The following is a 21533-nucleotide window of genomic DNA, read 5'->3' as shown; positions in this document are numbered from 1 at the left end:
ACTCATTACTGACATATTTAGTTATTTGACTTTTATTAGCACAGCATATGAATCCATGTGCGGAAATGAAGATAGCAAAAGCAAGTCCTGATTTGATAAAATTGTCCAAAAATGCCTAGTTTTCATAAAGTGTTTATTCCCCTTTTTCTGAACTAATTTTTCCTTCCTTGAAAGCAGAAGCTTTCTGTTTGTCTTTGATTTTAATTCTTGGTGTTTTACATTTATGGAGAATACTGGGATTCATAATGCAAATTAACACACACAAACACACACACAAACACACACAAACCATATTTGCTAAATCTCCTGAGATTGATCAAAATATTTTTTTAATGAGAAAAATGTTTATCTTTTAAATGCTCCTTGCTAAAGTTGTTCAAAAGGGACTTTCCTCAGTTAAATCAGTGTTGGCCTTCAGTCATATTTATTTGTCCAACAGAGAGAAACTTCCTAGTAAATAATTTCCTAATGGTACTTTTCATCTGGGCATTTCTCAAGGTGTAGATCACAGGATTTAACATAGGAGTTATCATGGTGTAGAAAACAGCAACTACTTTATCAATAGGTAAAGTAACTGCAGGTCTCAGGTATACAAAAAAAGAGGAAAAAAGAACAAAAGGATCACTATGATGTGGGAGACATAGGTAGACAGGGCTTTGTGCCTGCCCTCCATGCTCTGTGTACTCAAGGAGCACAAGATGCCCACATAGGAAACCAGCAGGAGAAGGAAGATTAGCAGGCAGATGAACCCACTGTTGGCAATGACAAAAAGTCCTAGAGTGTGGGTATCAGTGCAGGCCAGATTGAGCAAAGGGGTCAGGTCACACATAAAGTGATCTATGGCATTAGGGCCACAGAAGGGTAGTTGAACAATGAAGAGAAGCTGGATGGTGGCATGGAGAAATCCTCCCATCCAGGACACTCCCACTAGCAGCATGCACACTCTCCAGTTCATGATGGTTGCATAGTGCAAGGGCTTGCAGATGGCCACATAGTGGTCATAGGCCATCACTGTGAGCAGAATTATCTCAGCCCCTGCAAAAAAATGTTCCCCAAAGACTTGGGCCATGCATCCATTGAACACAATGGTCTTCTTTTCATGGAGTAAATCCATGATCAGCTTAGGGCTACTGACAGAGGAATAGCAGGCATCAATAAAGGAGAGATAGGCCAGGAAAAAGTACATGGGTGACCCAAACAACAGACTGCCAATGATGGTTATCACGATGACCAAATTCCCTAATATTGTGATGATGTAGATGAGCAAAAACACAGCAAATATAATTTTCTGCATCTTTTGGTTTTGTGTAAGTCCCAGAAGAACAAACTCTGTCACATTTCTGTTCATCATGTACTTCATGTGCAACTTTATTAACTTACCTGAAAAACTTTTTTTTTAATTATTGGATTTATTAAACTTCTCTATTATAATGAAACATAAATGACTGAATTCTATTGTCTGGAATCTGATGAGTGTTTTTCTTTATTAATAGGGTTTTTATTTTTTTAAAGGTAAACATTCTGTGTTTTTCCCATTGAACCAAAAGTTTCCTGAGTGTTAACAATTTTGCCAAAAGTCTGTGAATGAGAAACTTATAGACACATAAGCAGGAGCCCATCTGAGTACACTGAATTTTCTGTGAAGATGAGGAGACTGAATATGAGTAATGATTCACACCGAATGTGGCAATGAAGTCCATTAAGGTGACAGAATATGAATGCAACGGTCACCTTATATAGTTAACAATTTTCAATTTTATTCTTAGGAAGAGGAAAACTGCAAAACACAACTGAGAAAATGAGTACAAGTATGACAAGAAACTTGAGTAGGAGGAATCTTTGGGCATTACTCTTATAAATGTAATTGTGCATTCCGGATGAAAAAGATGGAGATTAAGTGAAATAGTGGCAGCCAGATCCAGGAACCCCAGGTATCAGACCCTCCCTGAGAGCTGATGTAAAGAACAGCAGTGCAACAGTGATGGAAATTTAAGTACGAAAAACTACTGTGAAATGATTCATAATGCTGGATGACTAAACCCAAGAACTTCAAAACAGCCAATGCCACATTACTTTGCAATGTTTGCTCTCTATATTTCATGGTACAACGTGCTTTGCTCACATTATTCTTTTAATACTTAGAGTAACCTGTGTGGTACATACTATTTCATTGCACAGATAAGGAAACAGTCTTGGAGATAAATGTTTGCTGTGGTTGAACAATGGCAATGTTGACCAAAAACCATTGAACTCTTCAGGAGTTCTAAGAGCTTTTGCAGATGTCTGCTGATTTAATCCTCACTGTAAGACTAGGCATTGCTGACTACCATTGCTCTATAGATTTGTGTTCTCCAAATTCTTAACATGTATTACCTTTGAAATTCTCAGCTTTAAATAATACACCACATATGGCCATGCTGTGGAAATTTTGTATGAGTAATCCTCATTTGGCATGAACATAATTATTATAATTTATTAAATGCTACCTTAGAGACAATTTTACAGAAATAATTTCATCAGCAGAAATAGATAGTAACACATTTGAACTCTCAAATATTCAGAAAATGAAACTTTCTCCATTCTTGAAGGGGTACCTTTATTCTCATCTTTCTCTCTCAAACCATTATTTCTTTCTCCAATACCATTATAAAGTGGGTTACAGATCCTGTTGCAAAATCCCAGGTTGTCACAGTGGTTAAGAAAATTGGCATGAGTATCAGAGAAAACCTGATTATAATCCTGACTCTTCCACTTGCAAGTCTTCTTCCTGGACTAAGTTTTCTAGCAAAGCACACATCTACATCATCTATCTATGAAATGAAAATTAAGAATATCATCTCGTGGGTTGTTCTGATAATTCATTGTTATATGAACACATTCTGAGGGTACGTATATGACTTTTGCTTATGTTTAACTTCAACTGTATGCACTCAGCAGATGTGTGGAATTAACACACTGAGCAGTGAAGAAATTCTCTTTAATACTACTTGTGAAGGAGCCAAAGAAACCTATATTTTCCATAGCCATTGATCCCAGAGTTGTATATGTATTCTTTTTACTTGGTACCTAATGTCTTTGCCTTCTAGTATTCATATTTTGATCTTTTGTGTAGAAGGTGTATTTATATTTTGTCTTCACCTCAGTGAATTATTTTAGTCAGCAAAAGAGCATCTCATGGTAAAATACTGGTTTTGTTTGCTGGAGAAATACTGCTTCATCTTTGTGAGTCTTGAACTGTCCACTGTTAAATCAGGTTAATGAGATTTATCATCTCTCCAAATATTAAGGTAGGGGTAAAATATCTCATGATTACATTTAAAAATGTTGAAAAGTAATAATTACAGTACATGAAATCTAGAAATAATGAGCACCAACTCTGTTGAAGAACATACCTTAGTAGTCTTAGAGGATTTTAATGATGCTGGAAGGTGTTCAGAAGCAATCTCATCTTCAGAGTGACTTACACTTAGAGTAAGAATCTTTCAAAATTAAAATATAAGACAGAATTGAAAGAGAATTTTCAGATAATCTTACATCAAATCAAAAGGTATTAAGGAAGTGTCCCTATAAGTTCAAATCTTTCCTTCCCAAAACAAACTTTGAATGTCTCACCAAAAACTCAGGGTTAGAATTCAGAATGGATTCACTTGATTCACTACAGAAACATAATCTGGTCTTCAGAGCAGGAGATAGAAAGTTTGAAGAAAAATATTCAAGTGGGTCTCTCTAGTCATGATGAATCTTGCTCTTGAAGAACTGACTACTACAGAAAATATTTCCTCTTGCCCTATCTGGGTATTTAAAGATGATTCCACAAACACTGTTGTTCTTTGCTGGTGGCTGTTTTATTTCTCCCAGGGATTAATTATTTTCTTGAATGGTAAGTTTTTGTCTTAGGAGCAGACATCCTGGAAAGAAGTTTTGAGAATCTCCCCCTCCTGAGTGGGGAATTGTATTTCCTGCATTGAGGACCTATGTTTTTTTTGCAGTACTGTGTTAAATGAGATAGAGCATGTGGAACATTCAGCACAGTGCCCACACAGAGTATTGTCTCGATGAAGTTTAAGAGCTTCTTGAATCTATCTGTTTCTTTTTCTCTGGGTTGATTAATATAATGCCACATTTCCTATCCAAATTTCTAAACTCTTTGCACCTTGCCTTGTACTAACTAGTGCATACATCATGCAATATTTGGGTTTCATGAGTAGTGGAATCAATAACAAAGAAAATGATGAGAGATTAAGACAAAAACTTAAAAGGAGTAATAGAATTAGATGATGTTGATATTTCAAAAGGGAAATTCAAGAAAGTGATTTGAAACTTTGTATGACATAAAACTCAGGCAACACAAATTATATCTTTGCAACAAAAATTCCAAAGCTAATGAAATACTTGGCATTCAGCATTTATACAAGCACTAGGACAGAGGAGGCTGAAATTGCTCTCTGTGAAAAGCAGTTGAGGACCAAGCTCTGGGTGAGAAGGGCAGAAATTTTCCAACTGCACTGCCACTTGAAGCCAGAGCTTGTGTCACCACTGGAGGTCACAGTCTTGAACTTTAAAGAAATAAATCCCAGAAAACTCAAGTAGAAGCATTCTGTAATTGTGTCTAACTGCATTGAATTCATTCTTAATTCTTGGAACGAACTATGAACCTAAGCTTAAGTCAGAGTAGTTGAATAATTTTGGGGAAGCAGAGCTTTTGGTAGGCTGTTATCATTTGAATTTGAAAAACTCATCAAAAGCTCATGGTTGAATGGACTACAGGGAATTGGGACCTAGTTGGAGGAAACAGGTCACTGGGGGTGTGCACTCTAAGGGTTTATCTTCTTCAGGGATCTTCCTTTCCTTCTCCTTATCCCCTCTCACTCTTACCCTCCTTCCTTCCCCTTTCTCCCCTCCCCCATCCTCCTCTCCGTCTCTGCTTTCCAGTTGCCATGAGCTGCCAACTTTTCTCCACCATGACCTTCTACCATGATATTCTGCCTCACTTCAGGTCCAAGGCAATGGGTTCAGCTTACATTGGACACAAACCTCTGAAATCACAAGTCAAAATAAGCCTTCCTCCATCTCAAGTGTTTCTGTAACAGCAATGAAAAGCTGATTAACACAGAGGGTTTTTCCATCTCCCAATTCCATTTTGAAATCTCTGAAAACTCCACGGATTTTGTGCTGAGGTTTAAAAAGTTTTGAAGATCACAATGGTCTTCAAAAGTAATTTGTAATGATAGCTTCAGTTCTATACAGGAAGCTGAGAAGAAAGAATTGGGATGATTTTGAGAAGAAAAAGTTAATTATGAGGCTGAGACAAAGAACTCCAGACTTTGGGACTCTGGCTGTGCCCAGGATTTGGCACATGCCATCTGGTATCTGAGAAGACATGACTACTTCACTCAATGGAAAGGAAGCAGAGAGAAAAGACCAGAAAAAAAGTGGGAAGAGAATGATGAAGGGAGGAAAGGAAGGAAGAAATTATCTTACCATCATACCTTCCTGAGAACAAGGTCACATCCTACTTTCCTCCTTTCAAATACCTAGCACATACCAATAACTAGACTTTCAGATGACAAGGCTCTTGGACACAGGCATCCTGGGTTCAAACCTGGGATCTGCTCTTTGCTATCTGTGTCATGTGGAGGTGATCTTAAACCTCTGTAAGCCTTATGGTCCTCATGACAACATGGGAAATAAAAGTAGCATCCTCTTTCTATAGTTGCTTTCAGGTTTCATGTCACTACAGGTCAAAGTTTTAGTTTCAGGCACTCAAAGATTTGTTCATTATTATTGACACCATCATTATCATTAATCATACACTTATGTATACATGGGGAAATCACTCTGGGGAAACAAGCTGATGAGGGTATTCAAATGAAACCCTAACTCACAGGGTTTCACACTATCTTTACATTGTGTGGAAAATGCACTATTTTTCCTTTTGTGCCTGGTTTTCCAACATGCAGCTCAGCATTAGAAATATTAATTATCAGGCTGAAAACAAGGATACCAATGATTTCTGCTTCTTGTAGGATTCAAAAGCCTATATTCGACCTTTACTTGGCTGCCAACACCCAGGGTCCTCTTAAGTGAACCTGTCTGACTGATGCTGCTGCGATGTTTCACTCCCCTGCTAGGCTCCAGACCCTCAACACTGCCTGGTTATCTCCCTTCCTTGAGGTTTAGCTATGTCTCACCTACAACACGGCTGCCTTCATTCTTCTGCTAATGTTATTTTGAAATCTTTAGGCTCAAAATCCTTAAGATCTATTTCTAATGTATATGCACTGGTGGAGGTGAAGGAACAGGGTCCATGGAGTCAAATGAACCTGGGTTTAATCACTAGCTATGTGACCTTCAGCAAGCCACTCCCCTTATTGGAGACTTATGTTTCCTGCTCTTCTTCAGATTGGAGTGTGGTTAAGTGATAAGGTAAGTACAAAAGCAGACGCACAGTGTCTGACACACCACCCTCTCCCCACATTTATCCATCTCCACTCTTTACCAGCAGCCAGTTCTACTTAGTATCATCTCACAAGCTGTGATCCCCAAACAGGCTAAGCTTTCATTTATATTATCCACCTGGGTAGTCCAGCACACTAGCCATGAAGGAATTAAGCAAGATGCCTTGGTTGACTATTTCCTAAAGGTAATGTAAAGAAATTTTCATTTTTTCCATTTTTATTTTTCCGAGGAGCTGTTCCTAAGTCAGACTTTTAGCTGGAAGGATATTCAGTTGTGGAAAAACCAAATGCCTCTCAGTCTGTATACACTGTTAGTAGAAATGTGAATTAATACAGTCATTATGGAAAAATTATGAAGGATACTCATAAAATTAAAATTAGAACTACTGTGTGATCCAACAATTCCACCACTGGGATTACATTCAAAGGAAATGAAATTCATGTGTCAAAGAGACAGTTGCCCTTTCATCTTTGCTGCCAAACTATTCATAAAAACCCAGAAATGAAATTAACTTAGGTGTCCATCGACTGAGGAATGCATGAAGAAAAGTGGTATGGTTACATCATGTACTACTACTGTGCCATAATCAAGATGGAGCCCTGTTATTTGCATCAATATGGAGAGACATGGAACACATTATATTAAAAGAAATAACTCAGGCATAGAAAGACAAATGCCAAACTATTTCACTCCTATGCTGAGGTTAGACAAAGATGATCTCAGAAAAGTTAGAAACATAAAATTTCTGGAGGCTGGGAGAGCAGTTGGGAGGAAGGGTGGGGGGCTTGTCAACAAGCACAATATTACAGTCAGACAGGAGGAATGGATTTTGATGTTTCATTGCACAATAGGGTGAACAGGGTTGACAAGAATTCATTGTATTTCTAGAAATAGCTAAAAGAGAATTTTGAATTTACTCACTATAAAGAAATGGTAAAAGTTTAATGAAATCTATATGCACACTACCATGATGTGATAATTACACAAGGTGTGCACAAATCAAAATACCACATTATACCCCACAAATATGCACAATCATTTTGTGTCAATGAAAAGATTGAAATCATTTCAAAAATCTTTCTCTTCTATTCACAGTGGTCAGAGAACATAGAATCTCATCAGTCTACTATGATTCCAGCAAAGACAGGAGAGGCACAGAAATGCTCAGGGGGGAGGGACCAACAGACACAGGGTCTCTGCTCCAACCAGCATTGGCAGAGTACACTGCAAAATCTTACCTAGAAATCATTGGGTAACACTTGGGACTCCTGAACTATATTATTTCCTTGTGTAACTGTAAGAAGTAAGAATTAGGGCAAGAAAGTGAAGGTGTGAAAAATAGTTTCCAATAGAAATGATCCTGGGCAACAAGAGCATCCCTCAACAGGCTTCAAAATGTAAACTTGATTTAAAACCACATTTTTATATTCCATCCCCTTTTTTTAGTTTGTTCATTCTGTGTATATGCGTGTGTGTGTATGTGTGTGTGTGTGTGTATGTGCGTTAAAAAGAACATAAGATTTTTTAATCTGTTAGTGAGAATTGTATTTTTTTCTATAGTATTACATGTTAAATTTATTGATTTTTTAAATACAGCATGATTCCAGAAATTCTCATAAAAGTATTTCCATTTCTTTCATGAAACTCTCAGTTTAAAAAAGATTTTTGAAATTATATTCATCCATTTACTCAAAAGTTGTTGATGTTATCAAGCACTACACAAAACCCTTATCACACAATGCTGATCAGCTGAGATAATGGCCCTAATCTTATGAAGCATACATTTAGTGGAGGGAAAATACACAAGATACAAATAAAAATACAAAATTGAAGAGATAAGAAGTACTATGAGGGAAATCTTAGTACTGTTATGTAGTAAAGCAGTACTGAAGGTGTTATGACTTAGTCACAAAAGGCCTATAAATTGACCTTTGAGAAGAAATATGAAGGCAAGCAGGGAGCAGGCCAGACAGATATGTGGGTGGGAAGTGTTTCAGGCATAGATAAAGGTGCTCATTATGATATTCTTACCATGGGTTCATAACCAGCATGTACAGGAATTGCAAGAAAATCAAATGAATCTAGGCCTAATTCACAGGAGTTGGAATCAAAAACTCAGGGATCATGAGTTCTATCGGTGTCTTTCAAATATTCAACGACTTCAGGCTGTTCCTCTGAATGCAATGAAGAGCGATTGGGAGGTTTTGTGCTCAAGAATGACAGAATGCCATTTAAGGTATAGTAAGCCTTGGTGATATTAGATAGGCCAATCAGAAAGCTATTAAAACAATACAGATGAGGAATTGATGTTCAGCTTGGCCAGTATGATAGAAATAGATGTGAGACATCAAGTACTCCTCCAACAGCCCATTTTATATAAAGAGGCATGGACCAGGTCAATTACATTGTAGAGACAAGATATTTGTCTAGAGTAGAAAAAACAGGGTGAGCATCATGTCTTTTGCCTTCCTCTAGTAGAATTAGATTTAGGAGTTTTATACACAATAGTATGACAATATGGACAATGTTTTTATGTGCTTTCTCTGCCTGGAATTCTTTCACTCATGGGTAATTTGGGTGAACTTCTACGTGCCTTTCACATCTCTGCTTAAATATATGTGAATTGGAAAGTATCTTGATCCTGATGATCATCTCCTCTCTCAATCTACAAACAATGTGAAAAGCTTGTTTTAGGTGCTTAAAGTTGCCATAACATAATTCCACATATTTAGTTCATGAGCTACTCCTCAACCACCCGGCCCCACAATAATGACAATTAGGTTTGACTTGGCTTACAACCCCCCCATACCATATCTGGGCATCTGTGGTAAACAGAAAATCTAAACATGCAATGTCTACATAGTTGATGCTTCAGCACCAGGCAACCCAGGGGGCAATCAGCATGTTTCCAATTAGGTGTGCACATCCAGAGGTTGGGCCTTACCTGCCCGAGGCAGATTCTACCACTCTCTGTCTCCTCTAATACAGCAGTGCCATTGAATCTGCCCACTGCACCTTCCCCTTCTTATTTTCTGTGCATCAGTTGGCTGAGAGGAACCAGTAGTCATGACAGAGGGGCAACAGAAAAGTGAGCCAGATTTCCATTTCTTACTGCACCCTGAAGATCAGCAACTCCACTTCTAAAATAGCATCCACCATGTCCCTACACAGTCCATCCACCCAGACCCTGGGTGATCACAGGGGATTGGAAGCAGAAAACAAGTCCTCTCAGGGTACATCATCAGAAGAAAATTCCCTCTTCACTGGGAAACCCAATCATGAAACTGCAGCAGCCTGTACACATAAAAACAGCAATGGCTGGAAGGGGATGACTAGGAAGGTTGTCACCCGTATTCTAAGAATATATGGCTGCATGTTGCCTTGCCATGCATTGGCCCAGAAGGCCTGGATTCAGAAACAAAGCAACTCCTATTAAGGTGGACAGTTGAATTAGAGACAAAGCCAGACAGGAGATTCCCAAGCTCCATGGATCCTAACATTTTTCAATGAGAATCAGCCAGACATGGATTTAAACAGGTACAGGAGAGAGGAGAGCAAAGTTCATTGGGCTTCTGCATATGGATTCCAGTCACAAGTACATCTGGAGCCACCTGGGAATGAGTGAACCCCTCCACCACCACCTGGAGAGACATCCGAGATTGTTCTTCCTGGGACACTTCCCCTGGTCTGCTCTTCCCTATCCTTTCTCCCATATTTTGGGATAGCAGCGATGATTCTTAATAAATTTCTTTCACTCCTAAATCTTATAATAAAATTGGTGCTCCAGAGATTCAGAAACTGTTTTAACATCTATTTTCTTCTTTAATAGAATAGAACATGCATGATAGGTGAAATTATACAATTATGCATCAGGCAATGGAGGAAAACACATCTTAACCATACAAACAAAGGCATGTTTCATGGTATGGTAACTTTCCAAATGTTGTTTTTCAAAACTGGGGTCAGAAACCCTCAACATTCAGAATGATATACTTAATATTGATCTCATATTAGGAAAAGGAGATTGGTGATACCTGGACATAGAATCCAAAAACTTGAGAAATAGTAGGAATGAAAAAGAAGGAGGGGACATAGACATCAGACCACAGTAATAGTGGTGTCCAAGATGATGCAGGGGAGATGTACGACATTTCTAAATATGAAGATGAAGAAAGAAAATGGAGAGAGGGTAAGTGTGGATACTATCTCCCCACCTAGCTTGTAATAACAATTTTGAGTGCATGACTTCTGAGATATGCCACTATCTATCAAATTTATAAAATCTACTGGCTATTCTGGGACAGAGAGTGAAAAGACTGAGTCTTACTTATTTTAAGAGCTGCATGGCAAATGGTAATGATTACGATCCAGTAGACTGTGAAACATTTAGTGAAAGATCAAATCAATTTCTGTTCGTTCTCTTGGCTTCATGAGTATTACTGTGATCAGACCAGCCATAATGAGGACAAACTCCCACTGTAGGACTGCACACTAATGCTTGCCACACCAGAGCACCAAGTGTTGGGGACTGTGCCGGGATGGTGCCTGATGGCCAGCCAGAGGTTGCTTTGATCACATCGGCAGTGAAGAGGTTAATAAACATAAGCACACTTAGGTGATTTATCATTGGCCGTATTCAATTAAGTCCATGCACACAAGGAGTGCACAGGTGTTCCCGAGTGCTCCTGCTCATGCCTGCTCGCTTTAACCTTTGCTGTGATAGGGCAGCTGGCTCCTAGCCTGATCTCAACTAGCATGGCCCCGCCCTCTGCCTCCTGGAGGGAATATAAGTGGTCAGTAGGCAGAAGGTAAAGAGCAGCAGCTAGCAGAGAGAACACGCAGGCAGTGGCAGATTGTAGATTGCAGAACGGAGAAGTAAAGCCACACCTCTAGATAGCAGAAGTGAAGGATGCAGGATACACCTTTAAGAAGAAGCAGCAGAACTAAGAAGATATAGATCTCTGAAAGTGTAGTTTCTCTTCCCCTATGCAAAGTCTCTCTCTCTTAAGCAAAGTCTCTCTTTCTCTCTTATGCAAAGCCTCTCTCTCTCTCTCTCCCCTCTCAATGCCTTTTCTTCCTCTATAAGTTAGGGAACAAGTGAATAAGAAAAAAAGCAGCCCACTAAAGAGTAAGATAATAGAAGTAGCTCAGTTTCCAGTCCACCTCTGATAAATACCCATGCAATTGTTGCCGCGGGCGGCAACAACCAAGCTACACTATAACACAGTAATGCAGTGTAACCTATACCACAGCATTTACAAGAAAAGCAAGCATAGACAGGTATCTTTATCATCTAAGGCAATCTAAGGTATATATTCCAATACGCAAATGGTCAAAATCAGTCTCTTCCACTGGTTCACTGCTAAAAAAATTAAAGAAGCACTATTTTAGTAGACTACTAGGTAAATATTAGACTAAGTTCTGTATTTTATTTTCTAAGAAAGAAATTTCAAGGTGAAACAAAGCATTGTAGATTTTAAAAACCAATGAACCAAATAAACAAAATCCACCAGAGAACCACAAAAGTTCAAGAACATTTTCTGAGGTCTTTAGAAAACTCTTTTCTGAATACTCTGTGATCTTAGCACTTTACATGCTGATAAACCAAAGGTTGACAATACCATTTCTTGCCAAATAGACTCAGACAGGTGCTCATGAATTACATTTCCCTCCATCTCACATACTCCAATAGATTAACTATTCTCACATGTATTAGTGCTGCCAGCTCCCATAAAATACTACCACTGATGAGTGGTAAATTCCATCTCTTGGACTAGTTTACTGTAGCACAAATATAACAACTGTTTCCAAAAGCAAAAGAATTGTTTTTCTTGCTGTGTTGTCTTTCCATTTCTCCAATAGATGTAGACATAATACACAATATTTTTTCACCATTCTACTTAGGTACAAGGTCACCAAATATCCTCTGTCCTTCCCATCTTGTTGTTTAGATATATATAATTTCCAAGTTCCTTACTCCTCTCACTAAAGATCTGTGTGCCTTTTCATTATTATCTAAAGACATCTCCATTGACATGATACATGAAGTCATTCGTAAACTGATCTCATCCTAAATTTCTTAAGGGTTCTCTCAAGACAGCTTAAGTAATTAGACTGCAAACAAAATTCTCACTTAGAACACTGAACTTCACATGATTATCCACTCTCTAACTCTCTTTGCCACCTATGAACTCATCCTTCAAGACCTAGTTCTGCAGAGATTTTTGCAGATCCAGGTAAAATCAGACATTTATCTTTCCTTGCTGTCTCAACCCTCTGCTGTTATCATCAGCCTTAAAAAAAAAAAAAAAAAAAAAAGCATTGAACATTTATTGTGTGCTGGATAGTGCATAGTCCCTTTTAAACACTGCTTATTACTTTTTAATCCCACCCCCAAATATTGTAACACAGATATTATTCCATCCTTATAAATAAGAAAACATAGACTTAAGGAAAACGAAAACTTCTCAATTTACACAACACTTGAAGCACCAGTCACATGTCACTGAAATTACTGGTTTGCATGTACAGTAGTGCCATCTGTACTCAGAGCAGAGTATGAGCCCTGAAATTCTCATATGTGTGTCTCTCCTAGTGCCTAGCCAAAACTTGGGACATATTAGGTAAATGGATGGCATGTGATGAATGACTAAACGAAAAGAGAGTAAATCCAAAGAACATAATCAGCTCTAATGCATTTTTCATTTTAGATCCAAAGTTTTCATCCTGCTGAGGAAATAAAACCAACATTTGGGAAATGACTTGGCCATAGTTCTACTATCTAATGTAACCTTAGTGATTCTATGATATAGAAAACAAAATACTCCAGAAGACAGTTCAAACTAGGTGATTCATCTTCCTGCCTCAGAACTCTCAACCATAGCAGGTCATCATGACATTATAATGGGTCATTAAAACATGACAACAAATCATTATAACAACACAGCAGGTGATTATGACATCATGGCAGGTCATTATGACATCTTGGCAGATCATTATGACATTACATCAGGTCATTATGACCTCATAACTGGTCATTATTACACCATGGCTAGTCATTATGACCACAGTAGGTCATTGTGATACCACAGCAGGTCATTATGACATCATGGCAAATTATGACTACATAGAAAGTCATTATGACATCACAGCTGATCATTATGATGTCACAACTGGTCATTTGTGCACCATAGCAAGTGATTATGACATCAAAACAGGTCCTTATGACACCACAGCAGGGCATCATGACATAAAGAGAGGTCCTTTTGACACTCTAGTAGCTCATTATGACACCACAGAAGATCACTATGATATCATAGCAGAACATGTCACAGGGCTGGATCACTTTCTCCTGGAGTAGGAGAAAAAAATATTCATTACTGGTATTTTTAGATGAAACCAAAGTCCTTCTGATGGTCTTTTATCGAAAAGTATGGAGAAGCCTTTGCCAGATCAGTAGCTGCATGTCAGGCACCACGGATATATGTTAATTTTTTCAAGCAAAGAAATCACATCTGGTTCAGCAGCCACACTTGGAGTCTCCTTCTGATTAACCTTATGAATTCCACTAAGTTTGCTAAAACCATCTCTATTCTGTACAGGACAAATAGGTGAATGTGGTAAAAATCAGCCCTGGTATATCCTTCAAGGTCTTCATAGTGGCAATAAGCTCTGAAATGCCTCCAGGAATGCAAATTTTATTTTTCATGCAACACTATACTATGTAAAATACAATTTTGCTTTTTTTCCCCCGATTTTTCTAGATAGAGACAGTTGTAGCACCTTCCACTTTCCCACCATAAGCTTTTCATCTCTGTAGGTCAGGATGCCAGTGTGGAGATGCTACTTAATTTTATTTCATAAAAGCATAAATTACCACCAAGTGAGTCTGGGACACAACACAAAGAGAGAAAAAGCTGTATTAAAATTTCATTTATCTCCTAATCTTCATGAGACCTTCCTCTTGAGGACCATTCTAATGTTGAGGTGTTCTTTAATTAGTGACAATTGATATTTGGGTTCCAGTAGTCACAGAGGTATCTAATTATTTTCCTTTGCCTAATGAATAGTTACCCTGAAAAGGGCTTTAGGGTACCTTGAATAAAGGTTGGAGAAAGATTCACATAAATTTTAGACAGCGTTCTTGTTCCTACCTCAAGCACACCCAACTTCTCTTTCATTTTAGGGGTTCAGAATCTGCAGAGTGACTCAAGTCAGGAAGTTGATTGATGGAACATGACTTTCTATTTTCTAAATTCAGTTTTGCTTTGATTCACTGAAAACTTTTCTGCTGAAATCTAGCAAGTAAGAACTCTTTAGGATTTCTGTAATATTTCACTTTTAGGAAGCCTAAAATCAACCAACCAGCCAAGGTCATAGATTTTTCTGGTACAATTTTTCAGATTTCTTCTTTAACTCTGTTGTTCACAGTGGTGGCCACACCACCCAGACCTTGGAGGTAGAGTGCTGCCACTTAAATCCTGCCATCTGTGGACCCAATTATTAACATTGCATCTAGGCTTCTCCAGTTCAGGGACCACAGTTTCCACTGTGGTGTTCCACCAGCAGGGAAGAGCAATCACCAAAATCTTCAAGGATGTCAGGACTCCTTTCACAAACCTATTATTCATAGTTGTGATAAAAGTTATCTATTGGACTTATCCATGGTGGGCTAGTCTTAAATGAAAAATCACAGTGCATTTCAATTTCTCTAAGCTTTCCCTATCTAATTCTAAATCCTTAAATGCTTAGCATTTTTAACTCAGTCATAAGGACTACATGCTGGTCCTCTTTGTAGCTAACTAACCAAACAGAGCCTTTCCTAACTCTATGACGCATGACTCTAAGAACATTTGCTTTGTGACCTTGCATCTATAAGTTTGGCCTGATTCAACTTTGTTCCACCCTTATCCCATACTTGATATTCATTAACACATATGTTCCTGGATTCCTCTTCTACATACATTAAAAAAATCTTGTAGTTTTCTGGAGTGTATTGCACCTAGTCAGGGTCACACTTAGTAGTTCTCTAACTTTAGACTTCAATCTAGATATGGGTCTAGAAGCAATGAAGGAGGTGGGGTTAGTCCCAAGCAGAGTCACCACTGTCTTTCAGGCCAACTGCCTCAGGGGAGGCCATGAGAGAATCCTCAAGCAATGTTGAATAATCCTTATAGAGAGGTGGAAAGACCAGCTACTGGTAGCAGGAGGACACTACTACAGAATATAGAGCAGCTTTATTCACTTGCAAAGACTCACAAATCTCTCACTTCCATCTTCTCAATTTCCTCATCCATCTTGTCATGGGAGGCAGAAACTGAATCTCACCTGTGGCTTGTCTGTCTCCCTGCCATTTTGTGTTGCACAGACCCAGAAACTGATGTGGGGATTTCTATGAAGGTAACAGACCAGCAGGGACTGAGGGAAACTGACAAGTTAAGAAGTATGTTGTATCAAAGTAAATAATTTTGGCTTTAACCTGGGGCCTTGACTGCTCTGGACTATTCACTCTATTCCAAACCTTTTCTACCTGGAGGCAAGGGTACCCAACATTCTTACACTTTTGTGATAGTCTTTTATTCTCCACTTGAGGAGTCTAAGTGGGTAGAGAAGATCCATGAACCAAAGCTCCCATTTTCTTTAGTGTAATTCTTCAGAGAATTGTAGGGCTGTGAACTGTTCACAGCCCAGAGTCACGGTCACTGGGTATTGTGCACACTGGCCTTTTGGAGGGGATTGGAGCATGATTCCAGGGTCCACTGTACTCTGCCCCTTCACCAGCAGGATCAGAGTTCAATATGTGGCTTTCACAATCAGATCATGACAATAGGCTTCTGCTCTTCTGCTGCTGATCTCATTCCCTGCACTCATTTATCAAACTGTAGGTTGAGTTTTCACTGTAAATCCAATTGCTTTATTAACCTAATTATAAAATCTAATATCATCGCTAGCCATCTTAAAAATACTTTCAATTTTCTCCATGATCCATGCCATTAAACTGTAACAAGATTTTGAGATCTGGCCCATTTCTGACTTTCCAGTCTCAGACTTGAAACTTGAGTTAAAAAGGGGCCAGGAATGAAGCCTCCCTCTAGTCCGCCATCTTGGATCTTTACAATTTACCTTTATAGCAGCTTAGTGTGCAGTTTCTCTAAACAATTGCTGAATGAATACTTAAACTAATATCCCCAATTATGTTGAATTATTTAGGTTTCCTGCATAATTATATTTTTGCCTCCTGGCCTTTTTTAAGCATTACCTGTCATAGGGATGCATTGATCCAATCTCTTCCCTCTTCACTTTCCTTACCCAGGAAAAATGTGCCATTTTTGTATCTTTCCTTGTAGGAATCCTTTTCCATTTACACCCCTTTCCAGGTGAGGTGTGTGTTTGTCAACCATGAACATGCTTCAATAGCCCTCTGTCCATCTTAACATGTATATTTAACTCTTAGCTATACTTTTCCACTCCCTTCTGGGAGTCTCTCCATGGATCTTAATCACTGGGAAGGAAGAAACTGGTGTGTTTTCATTCATCTCAGGGCAATCCCTCAAGTTAGTGTGTTTTGTAATGAGCAAAGGAATCACTGAATAAAAAAAAAAAAAAATCCTGAAATTGCTTTTGTGTAGAGAAAGCGGTATATTTTGACAAATAGATTTTACTACTGAAATGATACCTCAAAATTACATAAAAAAGTCATAAGTAGCTCACATGCATAGGATAGTGAAATCTTGCTGAGAGAATATCAAGGTCTAATATTTTTCTCCTATGATTAGAATGTCAGTCTCAAGCTCTTTGTCATTGCTCAGTTTCTATAGGATAAAAAAAAATTGTGCTTTCTTTTGGAGGTCAAGCTTAAATTCTACCCCAAATCTGAATCAGATTGAGGGTAGGAAAAAAAAAATCTTGTAGTCCCCAGTACTCATTTTACCAAATTTATTTATGTTTCTTTATAATTATTACTGCTTGTTAGGGACCAAACTTGGTGCTGCTTTAGGGAAAATACTGCTAGCTAACAGGCAAGTACTTCATGGAGTCCAGCTGTGCATTATCAAATTGGAGTTCCTGTGCAACATTCAAGTTTCTTTTGTGTGATCCATTATTCTAGTGGGTTATCAGCATTGATAATTTTACAACCTGAGTTACAAAATGTTTTCTGAAGACTGTGAGGAAATTCAGAAACATGATCAAATCTATGTTGTTTACTACTCAAGGTTAAATGTCCCTCAGGTTTATAACCGTAGTCTGTAATTCCATAATATTATCCAAAATGCATTATTATAAAATGTGATATATATGTGTATAGAAGATATTTACAAAAATTATTAGATTTTTAGGTTTGGAAAATCAATTACTAAACAGAATGTACCCAGAATAGTCTTTTTAAAAAATTATATTTAGCACATTTATACAATGTATTTATTTATTGTCCTTGCATGGTCATGTAACATGGGAAATAATAGTATGATCTAGAAAACTAGTCATATTCAGATGCAAAGGGGATAAGAGTTCTGCTTACCTCCTTTGAGTGTTATAAAGATTTCTCATCAATACAAATGTTTGTTTATTTTGTTGTTATTAGAAGGACAGTTTATGAATTAATGTCATAGATACAGATTAAAAAAAAAAAAAAACAAGTCTTAATTTGGTAGATTTTTCCAACATGCAACATAGTCCTGAGTTTGTTGCTTCCTTTTTATTCACACATTTGTAATTCCATCAATGCAAAATTTAAAAATATCGCTGCATTATAATTATGCATAATCAGTGTATGCCATATTCATAAATGCATATAACAATTTGATAAATCTCATGAATTGATGAATGAGATTGAGCAAAGCAGAAGCTTTGAGTGAATGGGAGTTTTTTCTTTAAAATGCTGCTTGGTGAGATCATTCAAAGGGCATCCTGACACTTTTTTCAGTTTAATCAATGCTGGTCTTCAGGCATATTTATTTGTCCAATAGAAAAAAACTTCCTACTAAATAATTTCCTAATGGTACTTTTCATCTGGGCATTTCTCAAGGTGTAGATCAAAGGATTTAACATGGGAGTTATCAGCATGTAGAAAACAGCAACTGCCTTATCAATAGGTAAAGTAACTGCAGGTCTCAAGTACACAAACATGGAGGGAAAAAAGAATAATACCATCACTGTAATGTGGAAGACACAGGTAGACAGGGCTTTGCGCCTGCCCTCCATGCTCTGTGTCCTCAAGGAGCACAGGATGACCACATAGGAAACCAGCAGGAGAAGGAAGATTAGCAGGCAGATGAACCCACTGTTGGCAATGACAAAAAGGCCTAGAGTGTGGGTATCAGTGCAGGCCAGATTGAGCAAAGGGCTCAAGTCACACATAAAGTGATCTATGACATTAGGACCACAGAAGGGTAATTGGATGATGAAAAGGAGCTGGATGGTTGCATGGAGAAAGCCTCCCATCCAGGACACTCCCACTAGCAGCATGCACACTCTCCAGTTCATGATGGTTGCATAGTGCAAGGGTTTACAGATGGCCACATAGCGGTCATAGGCCATCACTGTAAGTAGGATGACCTCTGCACCTGCAAAGAAATGTTCCCCAAAGACTTGGGCCATGCATCCTTTGAACAGAATGATCTTCTTTTTATGGAGTAAATCCACAATGAGTTTAGGAGTATTGACTGAGGAATAACAGGCATCAATAAAGGAGAGATAGGCCAGGAAAAAGTACATGGGGGAGCCCAGGAGTGAGCTGGCAGTGATGGCAACCACAATGAGCAAATTTCCTAACATTGTGATGATGTAGATGAGCAAAAACACAGCAAATATAATTTTCTGCATCTTCGGGTTTTGTGAAAGTCCCAGAAGAACAAATTCTGTCACGTTGCTCCTTTTCTCCATGTACCCACTCTGCAACTTTATTACATTACCTGAAAAACATCAGTACAACCTTGAATTTGTTAAACTTCTCTATGTAATAAAGAAAGAATGACTGAATTGTATTGAGTTGTGAAATCTCATGTGTTCTACTACTTGTTTCCATAAATTTTGTTGATTCAAAAATATTGATTCTGGGATCCTATAGTTAATTCAGATGCCTCCTGACTGATGATTGGGCAAGAAGCATGTGCATGAGAAACTTTTATAGACATAAAGTCAGGAGGCCTTCCTTCTGAATACATGGGCTTTTCTGTGGAAAGTAGAAAACTAAACTAATATTTAGTAGACTAAATATAAGTAAAAGATTGAACAAATTGTGGCAATGAAGTTCATAAAGGGGGCAGAAGATGGATGCAACAGCCATCATTGCATATCTAAAAATTTTGGAATTTATTCTTAGGAAAAGAGAAACTACAAATCATAACTGAGAAAATGAATGCAAGTATGGCAAGGTACTTGGGGAAGGGGGAATCTGGGGTGTTACTCTTATAAATGCCCCTGTGTGTCCTAGAAGAAGCTGATCAAGGTTCAGTGAATAGTGGAAGCCAGATCCAGAAACCCCAGGTAGCAGACACTCCATGAGAGCTGATGTAAAGAACAACAGTGCAACAGTGATGGAAATGTAGGCATAAAAAGCTCCTGTGAAATAATTCATAATGCTGGATGATTAAACCCAAGAACTTCATAACAGCCAATGTCACACTACTTTGCAATGTTTGCTCTCTATATTTCATGGTACAAGGTGCTTTGCTCACATTATTCTTTTAATACTTAGAGTAACCTGTGTGGTACATACTACTTCATTGCACAGATAAGGAAATGGTCTTGGATATAAATGTTGGCAGTTGTTTAGCAATGGCAATGCTAACCAGAACTCATTGAACTCTTCAGGCATCCCAAGTGCTTTTTCAGATGCCTGTTGATTTAATTCTTACTGCAAGACTAGTCATTACTAACTACCTTCACTTTAAAGGTATATTTATTCTTATTTAGCTTATAATAAAACACAGAAAAATTAATAATTCTGCTCTAAAACAAGCAGCAAGTAAATGGCAGAGCTAAAAAGAAGACTAAGGTTTTTCTTATTCTATTTATTTTTTTCCTCCAAATTGTCAGCTTTTACTTATGTACCCTATATTGCCATGTTATGGAAATGTTGTACCAGTAATCCTCTTTTGACATGAACACAATTATTGTAATTAATTAAATACTACCTGAGAGACTTTACATGAAGTAATTTCTTCAGCAGACCCATAGCCATGCTGTGATTCATTTGAAACCTCAAATGTTTAGAAAATAAATCTTTCTGCATTCTTAGAAGAATTCCTTTGTCCTCATCTGTCCCTCACACCCTATTCTTCCTTCCCTAATACTGTTATGATGTGGGTCAAAGATTCTGTGGGTAATGTTGGAAAACCACTATCACAGTGGCTCAACATCTTGACTTGAGAATCAGTGAAACCTGCTTAGAATCCTGGTTCTTCCACCTGGAACTCTTCTTTCCTGAGCTAAGTTTCCTGGCAAAGCACACATCTATGTCATCTATCTATGGAATAAAATTAAGAATATCACTTCATAGGTTGATCTGATAATTGTTATATGAACACACCCACGATTTTGCTGAGGATTTGATTTATGTTGAACTATAGGTATTTAGCAGATGTGCAGAATTACCACATTGAGTGAAGAAGGAATTCTCTCCTATATTACTTCTATAGAAGACACAGAGAACTATATTACCCATAGGCATTGATCCCAGAAAGAGTTCTCCATGTTTTACTTGTACTCGGTACCTGTTGTCTTTACCATCTAATATTCACATTAAGTCTTTTGTGTGGGAGATGCATTTACATTTTGTCTTCACCTCAGTGAATTATTTTAGTTAACAAGAGTGTCTCATGTAAAATACTGGCTTTAGTTGCTAAAGGAACTTTGCTTTATTTTTGTGAGTATTGAACTATCCACTGTTAAATCAGGTCAATGAGATATATCATCTCTCCAAAAATTAAGGTGATGGTGAAATACACCATGATCGCATTTAAAAATGTTGAAAAGTAATAATCACAGTACATGAAATCTAACAATAATGAGCATCAGTTCTGTTGAAGAACTTACCTTGGTAGTCTTAGAAGATTTTAATGATGTTTATAGGT

At 37.9% G+C, this 21533-nt stretch overlaps 2 protein-coding genes across 2 annotated transcripts; both read right to left on the bottom strand.

Moving 5' to 3' along the window:
- Positions 1–583: 583 nt before the first annotated feature.
- Positions 584–1351, bottom strand: LOC124958222 (olfactory receptor 4C46-like). Its single transcript, XM_047516057.1, has one exon. It carries the CDS (start codon positions 1349–1351, stop codon positions 584–586), a length of 768 nt encoding a protein of 255 aa, XP_047372013.1.
- Positions 1352–18387: 17036 nt separating this feature from the next.
- Positions 18388–19341, bottom strand: LOC124959366 (olfactory receptor 4C46-like). The gene has a single exon (XM_047517870.1). It carries the CDS (start codon positions 19339–19341, stop codon positions 18388–18390), a length of 954 nt encoding a protein of 317 aa, XP_047373826.1.
- Between the last annotated feature and the right edge of the window lie 2192 nt (positions 19342–21533).

Source organism: Sciurus carolinensis, chromosome 11, assembly GCF_902686445.1.
Source record: "Sciurus carolinensis chromosome 11, mSciCar1.2, whole genome shotgun sequence".
Lineage (NCBI taxonomy): Eukaryota > Metazoa > Chordata > Mammalia > Rodentia > Sciuridae > Sciurus > Sciurus carolinensis.
Note: the sequence above shows the minus strand (reverse complement) of the source record. Positions and strands in the feature narration are given on the sequence as shown.